At 49.3% G+C, this 15,172-nt stretch overlaps 1 protein-coding gene across 1 annotated transcript in view; it reads left to right on the top strand.

Moving 5' to 3' along the window:
- The window catches only part of tmtc1 (transmembrane O-mannosyltransferase targeting cadherins 1), an 87,512-nt gene that overhangs the window by 50,510 nt on the left and 21,830 nt on the right, over positions 1-15,172 (top strand). The window contains exon 8 of the mRNA XM_023810973.2: positions 4,759-4,880. Within this exon, the coding sequence (XP_023666741.1) occupies positions 4,759-4,880 (122 nt within the window). The remainder of the gene's footprint in view (positions 1-4,758; positions 4,881-15,172) is intronic.

The raw sequence follows: 15,172 nt of genomic DNA, 5'->3' as shown, positions 1-15,172 counted from the left end.
AGCATTAGTGTGTGTGTGTCTGTGTGTGTTAAGGCTGTTCGCTTCGCCAGTGTTAAGGGGCCCATTATTTCCCTCCATTAGCCACCCTGTCACACGCTTCATCTGCTTCTATTAAAGCGCTCATTTGAGGTGTCCTGTGTATCCTTTTGACTTGCCTGTGGGAGGCAGTGATCACCAGGTTCCAGGCTTTATGACAGCTTTTGCTGAACTTGTGCCCTGCGGGGCTGTGAAGGTAGGGCGGGGTCAGGGGTCACTCAGCAAAACTCCCTTTAATTCCGCTGAGGAAACAGTGCATTCGTTTTGCAAAGGGCTGCGTATCTGATTCATTCTGATAATATATTCCTTTACTGCACATTTGTCAATGGATAAGATTAATAATTATTTTTTACTCGGTCATTAAGATGCTTATGAATTTGTTAACAAATTCATTATTGCACCGTCGCTGCGGATAACATGTATCGCATTTCAATCTGCTGCATTTTTAATGCGCTGCCTTTTTTAATGTGCTGTTGTTGGCAGGGAACAAAGTGTCATGTCCTTGGGATAAGGAGCCATAAGTTACTCTTTGAGTACGTTTTCACGGTGTAAACTAGCATATTAGCATAATGCCAAAGGAGAGAAGGTTGCCAGTCATAATTAATAACATGGACTCATATCATCTCATTCATTACTAGTAAGACGTAATAACAGTGGCAGGCAGAGAGCGTGCTATGGAGTTTTCTTCCAGATAACAGAAGCGTTTTCTAACCAATTTGCTACTAATATGAATATTATGAGCCTCAACCATGATGTTGGTTTTAGGCAACATCAGCTGGATAATGATAGTTGGTTTTTCTTGTTTTTTTTTCCACTGCAATAAAAATCTTACTTAATAATAACTCTTTTCTGTGGTCTTGTGCTCTCCACTTCCCGAGGTGGGCTTTGGGCAGCCATAGACCCAACTGTGGTTTTTGTAAAGGGTTTAATGCAGGGGTGGCCAATCTTATCCGCAAAGGGCCGGTGTGTATGCGGGTTTTCGCTGCAACTCCCTAATTAGGTCACTAATTAGAGGAGTGATTGCCTGAAGAGTCCTCACACCTGGGTTTGAACAGCTGACCTACAGGTTATCCCAAAAACCTGCATACACACCGGCCCTTTGCGGATAAGATTGGCCACCCCTGGTTTAATGGCTGGAGGATGGACTGTGAAGAAAGTTTGGTGGTGAGAGAGGGGTCGGTTGTGTGGGCGGAGCTGACGGGGTGGCAGATGAGGAGGGGAGGACTTAAGCTGACACACGATGCCACAGTTGATGCCCCAATGCCATTTGTCTCTGCCGTTGATTATTGATGAGCGGAAGGTATCTCTGTCGGGACCCTGCCGTCCTGATGGCCAGCTTGTTTGCCCCCAAAGAGCCGTTCAGGAAGCAGAACTCCCATCTGACCGCGTCTCAGATTCCCGCTTCTGTATCTGGGATGCGGGTGTACTTGCCATAGCGGTTCTGGAGGGTGACCTCTCCCCGTGGGGGTGACGGAAGCACCAGCGTGCGCGCTCCGCCTCGACCCCAAGGGCACCATGTCCCAGCATGCTTTGTACTGCTGACGGTAAGAAGCATGAAGTCATTAGCAGTGTGAAGAATAACCACAGCGATAATCTTTTGAACTTGAAGGACTGCAGAATAGATTTTTTTGTGGATCTTGGGCTGTGAACAATGATCTTGTGTTTCTAGTCTATTTAGTATACAGAATCTGCTCTCTGAGCTGTTTTATTCTATGTATTGGTCTATTTCTATGTTTAGGGCCTTTGTGTACATTTATATATAAATGTTTGGCCTGTTGTAATGGACTCCAAGGTCACATTATCTGCATATTGCATGAAGCTTTGCTGATAGGGCTGCCTGCCCCAGACGATTTGTCTGTTGGCCTGGACTTCTTTCGTCTGCCAGCAAGCGCGGGGCATGGGTCAGAAAGGGTCCCACTGGATTGGTGCGAGTCATTAGCCACTGGCCAATGGGAGATGAGCCAAGAGTAAACCTGTGGACACATGACCTACTGTGCCATAAACAAAGACAAACTGGAGCACCGGGATAGATGGGGTCTATATAAAAACTGCAGTGGAAAAGGACAGTTTCTGGGTCTATGAGGATGAGCACCAGTGAGAAGAATAAAGCGTATGGAGTACTGGGGGAGGCCCTCTGTCCAACACTGGGAAGTGTGTAGAGTGGAGGTCTCTACTGAACACCAAGTGAGTGTGTTTAGTGAGGCCTTCTACCAAACAAAAACGGAGAGTGTGTTGTGTGAGTATGACAAAAGCTCAACACTATGACAGCAAGGGTCACGTTTTTGAGAAAGGGGGTCTCTTACAAGGCCGGCCAAGAGGCGGGGTGATGCCTTATCAACACTGACCATCACTGCTTGTTGACGGCAGCTGGAAGCTGGAGTATCTCAGAGCTGAGAAGCCAAAGACCTGCATTACTGCTGAATCAAACAGAGTCGAGCTGACCTGCCTGGTGGCCGGAACCGGGCCAGTCCTCCAGAACTAGCTGGGCCCTTTCTGGATGCAGCAGCCATGCTTTCAGTCTCCTGCAGGCACCTCACAGACAGCCAGCTGCCTGTTATTGCTCTGAAGCCAGGTGTTTCTGAAGAGGCAATTATTGCATTAGGAAATTTTCACCTTTTTCATTCTAGTTTGTCGCGTCTCCTTGTGAGAATAATTAGTCTAATAACTTCATGCAAAATAAATTATCTTTTTTTTTGGGGGGGGGGGCTATATCTGCTCTGTTTATATCTCCTGCTTCAATATGTACACTGGTGGATGAAAAATAGGAGCAGATGTTTGGAAGGATGCTCACACCTCCAGGGTTCGGATCTCACCTCTGCTCTGTGCCAGTGTCACATCAGCTTCCTCACTCAGCCCATAGACATGCAGCTATTTATCTTGGCGTCTGAGTTGCCCATTGTGTGTCGAGGGCTGGGTGTGTCCTGCAGTGGGCTGCCATCCCAAACAGACCCCCATACGCTGTACTGGATAAGCAATCAGAAGATTGTGGAATGCATGTAGAGAATCTTGGATATCCGTTAGTACAAGGTCATGCATGCATGAAGGCGAAAAATCTTACGCAGGCCGTCGCCGGGTTACAAACGAGTTCTGTTCCCTAAGTCTGTCTTTAAGTTGAATTTGTAAGTTAGCCAGAAAAATAATGATACAGGACATAATAATTCTAATAATACAAAAGTAACTATGAATGGACTGTACTGCACCTCAAGCCGACGGACTGCTGAAGCTGCGCAATGTTTTCACGAGCGTCATAAAATAGTGTCCGTTCATTATTACGAACCACTGTATTTAACCTGAGTTTTTAATATAATAGGCTTTGTGGCAGTCCGTTCACAAGTACAAGTTGTCCATAAGTCGGACGTTCTTAACCTGGGGACTGCCTGTATGGGGTTTATACAGCCATACACATAAGATGTTATATATCTTATGATATAGTAATTTGTGATTCGGTACAATAGTCTATGTTAGTCCAGCCCGGTTTTTGGGTGCTCCTCACCTATCAGCAGTTAGCCCATGCTAACAGGTGCTAAAAGCGGCGACCCGCTGTTTTTTTCTTCTTCTTCTTCCTACTATTGAGCTTCCAGAGCAGATTGACAGCCGGAGGGCGGGGTTAGGACAGGGTTGGGGGCGGGGTTTCAGCTCCACTGCCAACTCAGATTGGCCTGCTGGCTTGACCACACGAGCACCTGGGTCACCATGCACACCAACACAAAGCACCTCTGTTGGCCAACCAGAAATGCTACAGGGCTCCACGGCCGGTGCGGGATTGAGGGATGAGTGGCCCGATGGCAGGTGGCTTGAGGATGTCCCTCCTCTGCATGATGAGTTAAAATTACAAGCAGTATAGGACTATTGGTGCAGCAGTAGATGTGATGATACTGTGTTGGTGTTCGGTAAATCAGATCAGAGGCTGCAGCTACAGGCTACAGCTGAAATCCTCTTTTCCATTTTCTGTTTCCAAATTGGACCTTGATGTTGTTGACATGGTACCTTAAAATGCATTATTTTTAAGCAATAAAATAGCAGTTTCCCATTTTTTATTTAACTATAGATCTAGCCTGATAACTATTTGTGTAAAACCATCAATCGTTTAATTGATCATTGATTGTATACAAGTACATTCTTTCCAGCAAGTCATTGTAATCTGCTCCACAGTAATTTGCAGTAATGTGAGTTTCTCTGAGTGAATGGACCCGAAATTGAGAAATTCAGAAAATATTTCCTGCCCTCCTGAAAGATGGTGATTGAGTAGCACACTGTCTGTAATCCTGTCTGTAAAAGTAGAAAAAAATGCAGTTGCAATCAGCGTATCATATAACCTGATGGAGTGATGGTGCGGTATGTATGAGTATGTGGCATGTATGAGTACTGTGGAGGGGTGACCAATCATCTTCTCAGGTGAATTTAATTCAACTATTGCTACATTTTGATTGGCCACTGCATATATATGTGCGGTGAAGGCTACTGCAATTGGTAGGATGCCGGAACCAACATTGCGAACATGGGAATGGGGCAACCTATGAAACGGGGTTCCCATGAAGGTGGAGCTGCTTGTACTGGGAGGATCCTGGGTCTGGCCCCTCCCCCTTCAGAGAGGTAGCCCTTCTGACCATTTATGGTAAACATGGGTGTCAGAAAAGAGGCATGGCAATGTAAAAACATGGCTGAGGTCACTAAAGTATAACAGCTGGCTTTCTGTATCTCCTCCTTCCTTCCTTCCTCCAGAGGCTGGAGAACCAGGAGCTCCTGGTGGGTCTGCTACTGCTGGTGTTTCCCTTTATCCCGGCGAGCAACCTGTTCTTCCGCGTGGGCTTTGTGGTGGCCGAGCGCGTCCTCTACATGCCGAGGTGAGTGTGTCACGGCCAGCTGAGACCTCGCAAGTCATGCAGCCGTAGGGACGTATGGAGGTAAAGTCATGGACGTGGTGACTATCTGCAAGTCCAGGCTTTCTAAGGAACATCATGGCTGTGTTGGTTATTACATACAGATATTATTTCCTGATCCCAATTCAGTATTATTCTACCATGTTTGTTAGGGGGTATGGGTTGTTTAAGAGGTTTGTAGGGGGGGAACCAGGGCGATTCTTAGATTTTTTCAAGGTCGAGGACACAAGAGGGGCTTAAAAAAAAACCTTATGATTAGCCAATGATGTGTTTTGAGTTGATGAGTGACAGGAGAGGGGGCACTTCGGTAGCCAGTCGGCTTCCAGCTGGGACAGGTGTCCCTGTGGCCCCGCCCTTGTATAACCCCTGGAGGAAAGTATCTGAAAAGAGAAAACAGTGGGTCGCCTGGTGAGCAGGACTCATCAGAGACATCAGAGGAAGCATCATCCAGCTGCTGTTAGGGATTTAGGGATCCTGGGTCCAGCCAAGGGAGACCGGAGCACGTGTCGGCCCCCTCCCCCATATTCAGGAGGGCTCTTCTCAGAGCGCTGGGGCATTAGTGAAGCTTGGCTGACCAGAATGGGCAGAGCTTTGCACGCCGGATCTGCTGTCATCCTGGCTGGCTGGGGAGGGGTGGGGCGAGCCTTATAGGAATCCATGGAGGTCTGCTATCTGTCCCCCCTCCCTGTTTGCACGGTGAAGCTCCCTTTCCCAAGGCCGGATCTCGAGTGCCTCCCCTCTTTCCCGGTGAAGGCTCCAGCTCAGGACTGTCAAGCCTGTCATCCAGTCCCCTGATTCTCTTCATGTCTCCCTGCTGCCTCTCCGTTCTCAGCCAGTAAAAATGCTTTTTTTTCCCAGAATTATTTCTTTGTTTTTCTCTCTCTCTGTTCCTCCACCACCACCACCCCCTGCCCTGCCGATCCCTCATAGCCCGAGAATTGCTATGAGCATCCTCTGCACGTGGTGATTTATCACCGTTGAGGGCTTATCTCCTCTGTGTCACCAAGCCGGAGCAGGAGACCTAAGGTGGTGTTGCATGTCCGCCTCTCCCCGCCATCCCACCACCACGCTGGCGCGCTCAGCCTGGGGTTCCCACCTTTCCCGATGCACAGCCCTCACCCCATCTTTTGATTTGTAATTATTCCAAATGAATCTCTGCCTGAGTGGGTGGAGTCATTAGGCTCCCAAAACGAACCCCCGCCTCTGTGGGTGGAGTCATTAGGCTCCCAAAACGAACCCCCCCCTCTGTGGGTGGAGTCATTAGGCTCCCAAAATGAATCCCCGCCTCTGTGGGTGGAGTCATTAGGCTCCCAAAATGAGTCCCTGCCTGAGTGGGTGGAGTCATTAGGTTCCCAAAATGAACCCCCGCCTCTGTGGGTGGAGTGATTAGGCTCCCAAAATGAATCCCCGCCTCAGTGGGTGGAGTCATTAGGCTCCCAAAATGAATCCCTGCCTGAGTGGGTGGAGTCATTAGGCTCCCAAAACGAACCCCCGCCTCTGTGGGTGGAGTCATTAGGCTCCCAAAATGAATCCCTGCCTGAGTGGATGGAGTCATTATTCTCCCAAAACGAACCCCCACCTCTGTGGGTGGAGTCATTAGGCTCCCAAAAGGAATCTCTCCCTCTGTGGGTGGAGTCATTAGGCTCCCAAAACGAATCTCCTCCTCTGTGGGTGGAGTCATTAGGCTCCAAAAATGAATCTCCACCTCTTTAGGCTCCCAAAACGAATCTCCGCCTCTGTGGGTGGAGTCATTAGGCTCCCAAAACGAACCCCCGCCTCTGTGGGTGGAGTCATTAGGCTCCCAAAATGATTCCCTGCCTGAGTGGGTGGAGTCATTAGGCTCCCAAAATGATTCCCTGCCTGAGTGGGTGGAGTCATTAGGCTCCCAAAACGAAGCCCCGCCTCTGTGGGTGGAGTCATTAGGCTCCAAAAATGAATCTCCACCTCTTTAGGCTCCCAAAACGAACCCCCACCTCTGTGGGTGGAGTCATTAGGCTCCCAGAACAAACCCCCGCCTCTGTGGGTGGAGTCATTAGGCTCCCAAAACGAACCCCCACCTCTGTGGGTGGAGTCATTAGGCTCCCAGAACAAACCCCCGCCTCTGTGGGTGGAGTCATTAGGCTCCCAAAACGAACCCCCACCTCTGTGGGTGGAGTCATTAGGCTCCCAGAACAAACCCCCGCCTCTGTGGGTGGAGTCATTAGGCTCCCAAAACGAACCCCCACCTCTGTGGGTGGAGTCATTAGGCTCCCAAAATGATTCCCTGCCTGAGTGGGTGGAGTCATTAGGCTCCCAGAACAAACCCCCGCCTCTGTGGGTGGAGTCATTAGGCTCCCAAAATGATTCCGTGCCTGAGTGGGTGGAGTCATTAGGCTCCCAAAATGATTCCCTGCCTGAGTGGGTGGAGTCATTAGGCTCCCAAAACGAACCCCCGCCTCTGTGGGTGGAGTCATTAGGCTCCCAAAATGATTCCCTGCCTGAGTGGGTGGAGTCATTAGGCTCCCAGAACAAACCCCCGCCTCTGTGGGTGGAGTCATTAGGCTCCCAAAACGAATGTCCGCCTCTGTGGGTGGAGTCATTAGGCTCCCAAAACGAATCTCCGCCTCTGTGGGTGGAGTTGTTAGGCTTCCAAAATGAATCCCTGCCTGTGTGGGTGGAGTCATTAGGCTCCCAAAACTAATCTCCGCCTATGTGGGTGGAGTCATTAGGCTCCCAAACGAATCTCCAAGTGCTTAGGCTCCCAAAACTAATCTCCGCCTATGTGGGTGGAGTCATTAGGCTCCCAAAACGAACCCCCGCCTCTGTGGGTGGAGTCGTTAGGCTCCCAAAATGAATCCCTGCCTGTGTGGGTGGAGTCATTAGGCTCCCAAACGAATCTCCAAGTCTTTAGGCTCCCAAACGAATCTCCAAGTCTTTAGGCTCCCAAAACGAATCTCCACCTCTTTAGGCTCCCAAAACGAATCTCCGCCTCTGTGGGTGGAGTCATTAGGCTCCCAAAACGAATCTCCGCCTCTGTGGGTGGAGTCATTAGGCTCCCAGAACAAACCCCCGCCTCTGTGGGTGGAGTCATTAGGCTCCCAAAACGAATCTCCGCCTCTGTGGGTGGAGTCGTTAGGCTCCCAAAATGAATCCCTGCCTCTGTGGGTGGAGTCATTAGGCTCCCAAACGAATCTCCAAGTCTTTAGGCTCCCAAAACGAATCTCCGCTTCTGTGGGTGGAGTCGTAGGCTCCCAAAATGAATCCCTGCCTGTGTGCGTGGAGTCATTAGGCTCCCAAACGAATCTCCAAGTCTTTAGGCTCCCAAAACGAATCTCCGCCTTTGTGGGTGGAGTCATTAGGCTCCCAAAACGAATCTCCACCTCTTTAGGCTCCCAAAACGAATCTCCAAGTCTTTAGGCTCCCAAAACGAATCTCCGCCTATGTGGGTGGAGTCATTAGGCTCCCAAAACGAATCTCCACCTCTTTAGGCTCCCAAACGAATCTCCAAGTCTTTAGGCTCCCAAAACGAATCTCCGCCTATGTGGGTGGAGTCATTAGGCTCCCAAAACAAACCCCCACCTCTGTGGGTGGAGTCATTAGGCTCCCAGAACAAACCCCCGCCTCTGTGGGTGGAGTCATTAGGCTCCCAAAACGAACCCCCACCTTTGTGGGTGGAGTCATTAGGCTCCCAAAATGATTCCCTGTCTGAGTGGGTGGAGTCATTAGGCTCCCAGAACAAACCCCCGCCTCTGTGGGTGGAGTCATTAGGCTCCCAAAATGATTTCGTGCCTGAGTGGGTGGAGTTATTAGGCTCCCAAAATGATTCCCTGCCTGAGTGGGTGGAGTCATTAGGCTCCCAAAACGAACCCCCGCCTCTGTGGGTGGAGTCATTAGGCTCCCAAAATGATTCCCTGCCTGAGTGGGTGGAGTCATTAGGCTCCCAGAACAAACCCCCGCCTCTGTGGGTGGAGTCATTAGGCTCCCAAAACGAATGTCCGCCTCTGTGGGTGGAGTCATTAGGCTCCCAAAACGAATCTCCGCCTCTGTGGGTGGAGTTGTTAGGCTTCCAAAATGAATCCCTGCCTGTGTGGGTGGAGTCATTAGGCTCTCAAAACTAATCTCCGCCTATGTGGGTGGAGTCATTAGGCTCCCAAACGAATCTCCAAGTGTTTAGGCTCCCAAAACGAATCTCCGCCTATGTGGGTGGAGTCATTAGGCTCCCAAAACGAACCCCCGCCTCTGTGGGTGGAGTCGTTAGGCTCCCACCTCTTTAGGCTCCCAAAAGGAATCTCTGCATCTGTGGGTGGAGTCATTAGGCTCCCAAAACGAATCTCCGCCTCTGTGGGTGGAGTCATTAGGCTCTCCACCTCTTTAGGCTCCCAAAATGAATCCCTGCCTCTGTGGGTGGAGTCATTAGGCTCCCAAACGAATCTCCAAATCTTTAGGCTCCCAAAACGAATCTCCGCTTCTGTGGGTGGAGTCGTAGGCTCCCAAAATGAATCCCTGCCTGTGTGAGTGGAGTCATTAGGCTCCCAAACGAATCTCCAAGTCTTTAGGCTCCCAAAACGAATCTCCGCCTTTGTGGGTGGAGTCATTAGGCTCCCAAAACGAATCTCCACCTCTTTAGGCTCCCAAAACGAATCTCCGCCTCTGTGGGTGGAGTCATTAGGCTCCCAAAACGAACCCCCGCCTCTGTGGGTGGAGTCATTAGGCTCCCAAAAGGAATCTCTGCCTCTGTGGGTGGAGTCATTAGGCTCCCAAAACGAAACTCCACCTCTGTGGGTGGAGTCATTAGGCTCCCAAAACGAATCTCCGCCTCTGTGGGTGGAGTCATTAGGCTCCCAAAACGAACCCCCGCCTCTGTGGGTGGAGTCATTAGGCTTCAAAGGCAGCAGCATCTTTGGCTCCAGAATGGATGGCAGCCCTGAATCTCCTTCTTTTAAGCAAATACCTTCCAGTTATGCTCCTCCTGGGTTTCTCACAGTAGAAGTGTGTGGATGGTGTGTGGCTTGGAGGGTTAGGATGACACGCCTCTGATCAGCAGGTCACCAGTTCAAATCTCCGATTTGGGAGAGCAATCTCATTGTTCAGCAACACCCTTAACACCCAGTTTTTCCTGATTCTCCTTTCACAGGAATTCACTTTAGATAAAAGCGTTTGCTAAATAAATAAAACAGTGGTGCTTATTTCACCCATTTTAGATTTAAGTTTGAGATGCATGTAAATATCTCTACTTTCATCAGAAGATAAAAGTACAATGTTTATAGGAAGCATATGTGCAACTATGTCATTATGGTACTTTGATGCTATTACGGCACAATGACGTAGGCTATCCAGGGCTGATGTTTTTCATGTTTTGTTTTGTTGCTGATGGTCATTGATTTGCTCCTGAAGTTTTCTGATCACAATCCCAGCCCTTAGATCACTCCCCCCTGTCTGGTCGTCAGGTGCCCCCTGTGCCCATGAATCTGCCAGGCGTCCCTCATCCTTCTGTGCCACTTTCACACCCTGATAGCTCACATTTTCCGCCCACCCGTTCCATCTAAGGTGAGCCGAAGGTAACAGAGTCTCTGACGGGAAAGAAGGGGGCGTGTGCGGTCAGCAGCTGGACTATTGGCCAGTCCATGACAAGCCCCGCCCCCCGGCCCCGGCTTACCACCAACAGGCAGATGGACGAGGCGCAGCCTTGAATGGCGGCCTTTCTTTCTGCTCACGCAATCGTCGCCATTATCAGACGAGTTTCCAGCCCTAAGGGAGGAGTGTGAGTTATCTTTTAATCAGCCGTCATTAGATTTTGGCTGGTAGCTTAGATCATCCTGGAAGCTCGGAATTCGGTCGAAGCTTTTGTTTGCTCCTTTTCTTAACCAAGGTGGATGTTAAAATACAGCCGCCATGTGTTGTTTAAGTGCCTGGAGCACGTGCAGCTTTGATGCCCGTCTCCCGCATGGCAGAGCAGCATCTAGGCTGGGGGGGGGTGGGGGGAGGAGGTGGGGGGGTACGGGTGATTGAAATGCAGGGGTCTCTGAGGACGAGTGTAGGCTGTGCTTTCTGCGTTTGCTGGGGAGGGTGAGGGGGAAAGAGGAAGCTGACAAAATACAAGGCTTTTTTAGTTTTTTGATTGCAGTCACAGATTTTAATAAAATTGAATTTCCTCTTGTGGGGACCGAAAATGGTCCCCACAACACCAAAAGAACAGCTGTTCACATTGTGGGGATATTTGGTCCCCATAATGTAATGTATACCTGGACCCCCCTCTCCCCACACACACACACACACACACTCCCCGCACATGCAATCTCGGTCTTTACCTCCCTCTCCCACCCCCTTGTCCCACCCCGCTTCCCGCCGCTGTATGATCGCTGACACGCGATGCATATCAATGAGCTGCAGATGTGAAGGACACGCTGTACGGCATTCTCCGAGCCGAGGGTGATCTCAGGCACACTTCTCAGGGCGCCCTGCCGTTTTCTGGAAAGGTGTCCTTCGCCCATCGATTCTAAATGGCTGGCGGCCACTCTTGCGTAAGCAATCGAGTAGTTCCCAGGACATAGGAGTCGGTGTATCCCCGATTTGCGTACACACCTGCAGTGGAATGTGGGAGGGCTCACAAGGACACGTTCCCGTCTGCTAGGGTTGCACGATATCACACTGTGATTTAATCTCGATTATATGGCTCTGCATAATCTGCATGAATTCAGCATATTTTATGCTTATTATATTCAGTTAAAAGACGTCAGTGGTGTGACTGAACTTTTTTGCAATTAAAAGTCCGACACATTTATTAAACATAAAGATACATCAATTTCATTCAGATTACTAACTTTTGGGCATCGTTATATGGCTCTCATTAATAATTTAAGTGCACTACTAATCTGCCTATCAAAGTCTGAGTGTAGATGTCCGTATGGTACTGAAAAGCCAGTGTCCCACCAAATGTTTCACCCGTTATTTAAAGCCGTTTAGTTTAGTGTATGTCACCATATACGTGGTCCTGAAATAAACCACAAAACACTGCAGACATGCCCAGTACAAAATCAAACAACTCTGACTGACATGGAGAAAACCTAATCGGCTAAAACGATCAAGGGGAACAGAAGCGAGGAGACTGATCCTTTAACAGAGGCAGCGATCGGTGCGTTTATTCATCATGGGAATGCTATGCACCCAGAAAGAGGCAGTTTATTTTGGCAAACTATGATACTGAGAAGGGATTCAGCATCAGATCAATTCCTTACAGAATATTTATGCCACATTGTCAATTATGAAGCGTAAATGTTTTCAGCTGATTGCAGCCAATTTGTTTGTCACAAACAAAACCGCAGCAGCAAGCCCAGCTATGAGGGGGGGTTGAAAACGGCTCCAGCTGCTGTTGTATTCGCACTGCAGACGTCTGCCTTTCGGTCCTTATTGTTTGTTTCCATTGTAAAGGCTGCAGTGACGCCCTCTGTGTGACTCCCGCGAACCGTTTTGCTAGTTGATCACTACGGCTAATCTGGAACCGCATTTCCCAATCTTGTTGATGCACGACGAGCGATTAGCACCAGGGTGTATGAATAGAGCTGTGCATGCTCTCAGAGATATGACTTATTAATTGAGTGCTAGTTATAATTGAATAATTAATTGAGATGGCTGCTGCAATATATTAAACAGAGATTTAAACCGGATGACTCAACTCATGCGAGATGCTAGAAAGTACAAGAAGAGTGAGAAATCTGTCTGATGAGATAAGAATTATGGAGAGTAAGGGAATTAATCAGTATTGGAGAAAAGGCCTTGAATCCAGATGCAGTTTCGTCTTGACTGTTTCCGGAATTTACTATTTCTGATGCTTTGAAGGCTCCAAATCGAATCCCTGTGAGCAATGTACAAGGTCTCACTCTGAGGGACAGGTACTACTAATTATAATTGTAGCCCCCCCCCCCCCCCCACACACACACACACAAGGAAGTGCACACAATAGAGGACTTCCTGCTTATCTAGATGCTTGAACTTATCCAGCAACCTACATTTGACCACTCCCACACCGAGACTCACATCCTACCCCGGTAATCCATCATGCTTGACACCACAACTTAATAACCACAGAATTTTTCATTCCAGCTCTTTCCGGAAGTTTCTTCCATAAGGCATTTTTTAATTCCATGATCTCAGTCTGTCTTCTGGGTGTTTGTGTTACAGAAAGCTGCTTACACCCCTCTTTCACACATTAGTCTGCTGCGCATTACTGCCAAAGTGGTTCTGGGATTCGAACCAAGAACCTTTCGGGCTAATGCGGAGTTCCTTGGCCACAAGTATCTGATGCATCACAATCTGCAAACATGAAGCTTTTGCTGCTCACTGTTAGTAATACTTGACCTTCATGTTACTTAAGAATTTCATGTCGCCCAGCATAAACGGGGCACAGACCCAACAGTAAGGCGGCTCAGTGCTGCATCCACCGGCTATTCGCTGTTTAATCCCAGCACGGAGCTGACCCGTGGACACGTCCTGCGGTGACAGTGTGAATCGGCTTACCTTGCCGGATACTGCCCCACCTGTCCGCCAGACCGTCCGGTCATCCGCTCGCCGGAGCACATTCCAGAATCCAGAATCAGGAAGGCGATTCTGCCCCTTCCCATCTCTCTCTCTCTGTCTCTCTCTCTCTGTCTCTCTCTCTCTCTCTCACACATACTTTTCAGATGCTTCTCAGCTCCTGCTCTTCAGCTGTGTTGTTATTCATCATGTCTTACCCAGAAGGTCTGTTCTCCTCCAGTCTGAAAAAGCCAGAGATTCACTCACCCTAACCCTAAACCCAACTCCCGGAATTAACGCCAGCTATATGCCAGCCTGAACTGTACCACAGTGAACTTGTCATCCTTCTGGAAGATTCTGTCATGCGCTGGTGCCGTTTTGTTGTATGTTGGGGCCGAAACTCAATCTGAGGATATGAAATGTGCCGTTATTTAAGTATGTGTTTATTTGAACATCATTTCACATCGCGTTAGCAAACTCTGATTGGGAAAAGGTTATGAGAGTGGGTTGAGAAAGTTAAAGTTCTGTTTGTCTATGGAATTTTGACCCCAGGATGGTTTAGTGTCCGAGGGGGAGGTGGTCTCAGTGAAGCGGGCATCGGTATTCGCTGTTCCGTTATCTGCTCCAGAGCACAGGCGGTTTGGGGGGTCCAGATGGCGTTTATCGCCCGCGTGTCTCCACGCTGTAGACGCTGTCGGCATGCCGTGCAGCCAGGCAGCTATTTATCAGAGCCGAGGGTGACAGCGAATCAGCTTTGGCGGGTGGAATGGCCGTTCACTGTCTCTGACTACTGTGTAAATATCCGGGTTTTAAATAGCTGACAGCTCCTCTTCCCTCAACCAGCCCCTACCCCCCCCCCCCCCCCCCCCCCCCCGCCGCTTCCTGTCTGGCTGCGTACCAACAAGACACGGATTATAAATAGGATGTGTTCCTCAGGGACTTTGTCCATCCACTCCCCTTTTCTGCTTCCTGCTGTGCTCTGAGAAACATGGCGTCATCTTCATGGAGGTGTTTTGAACGTTTACGTGCCTCCGAGCGTGTCGGTTTGCGTCAGGGGCCGCGTTCCTGCACGCAGGCATTGTGTGCGCGCTTGTGCGCGCTGAACCTGCCCGTCCCGGTCATCCTCCGGATGGGTGTGAGTTTCACAAACCCGGTGTCCTGGTGAGAGGCCTGGGTAGTTATGTTTACCCACACAGATGCTGAATTGCGGCACCGGCCGGTGATCGTGGTCGTCTCCTTCCTGATGTGCAACACCGTTCGTTGGGTCTGCCTGAACCTCCTTACATGCTCATTCTCCTCTACAGCAAAATTGAAATGGCGGAATATTTTTTTGGTGATGATAGGAATGTGGCCAATCTATCTGACATGCCAAACTCAACCATTATCTTTAGTGTTTTCTCTGTCTAAATGTTGCTGATTTCTGGATATAAGATTAGGCGTATAGGGAGCTTTGGTGTACATGTGATGCAAGATAATTATGACAAATAAACGAGGAAAGTGCTATAATCGCAGTATATGGCAACCAGTCTGCTTGGTGCTGTTCCCATAGCAGCACCCACCCACCTGACCACAGCAGCCTGGCCCCCAGCCAATCACAAGGCCAAGAGAGGTGATGACAGTAGTGCAGATGAGACATTTGTAACCCTGTCCTCTTGGGGAGTGTGATGCTAATAAAGAGAGACATTCAGCCAACAGGTAGACGGCCAGCCAGACAAAAAAAAACAGACAGACAGACAACCAGACAGACAACCAGACAGAAAGACACA

Source organism: Paramormyrops kingsleyae, chromosome 3 (genome assembly GCF_048594095.1).
Source record: "Paramormyrops kingsleyae isolate MSU_618 chromosome 3, PKINGS_0.4, whole genome shotgun sequence".
Classification (NCBI taxonomy): Eukaryota; Metazoa; Chordata; class Actinopteri; order Osteoglossiformes; family Mormyridae; genus Paramormyrops; species Paramormyrops kingsleyae.
Note: the sequence above shows the minus strand (reverse complement) of the source record. Positions and strands in the feature narration are given on the sequence as shown.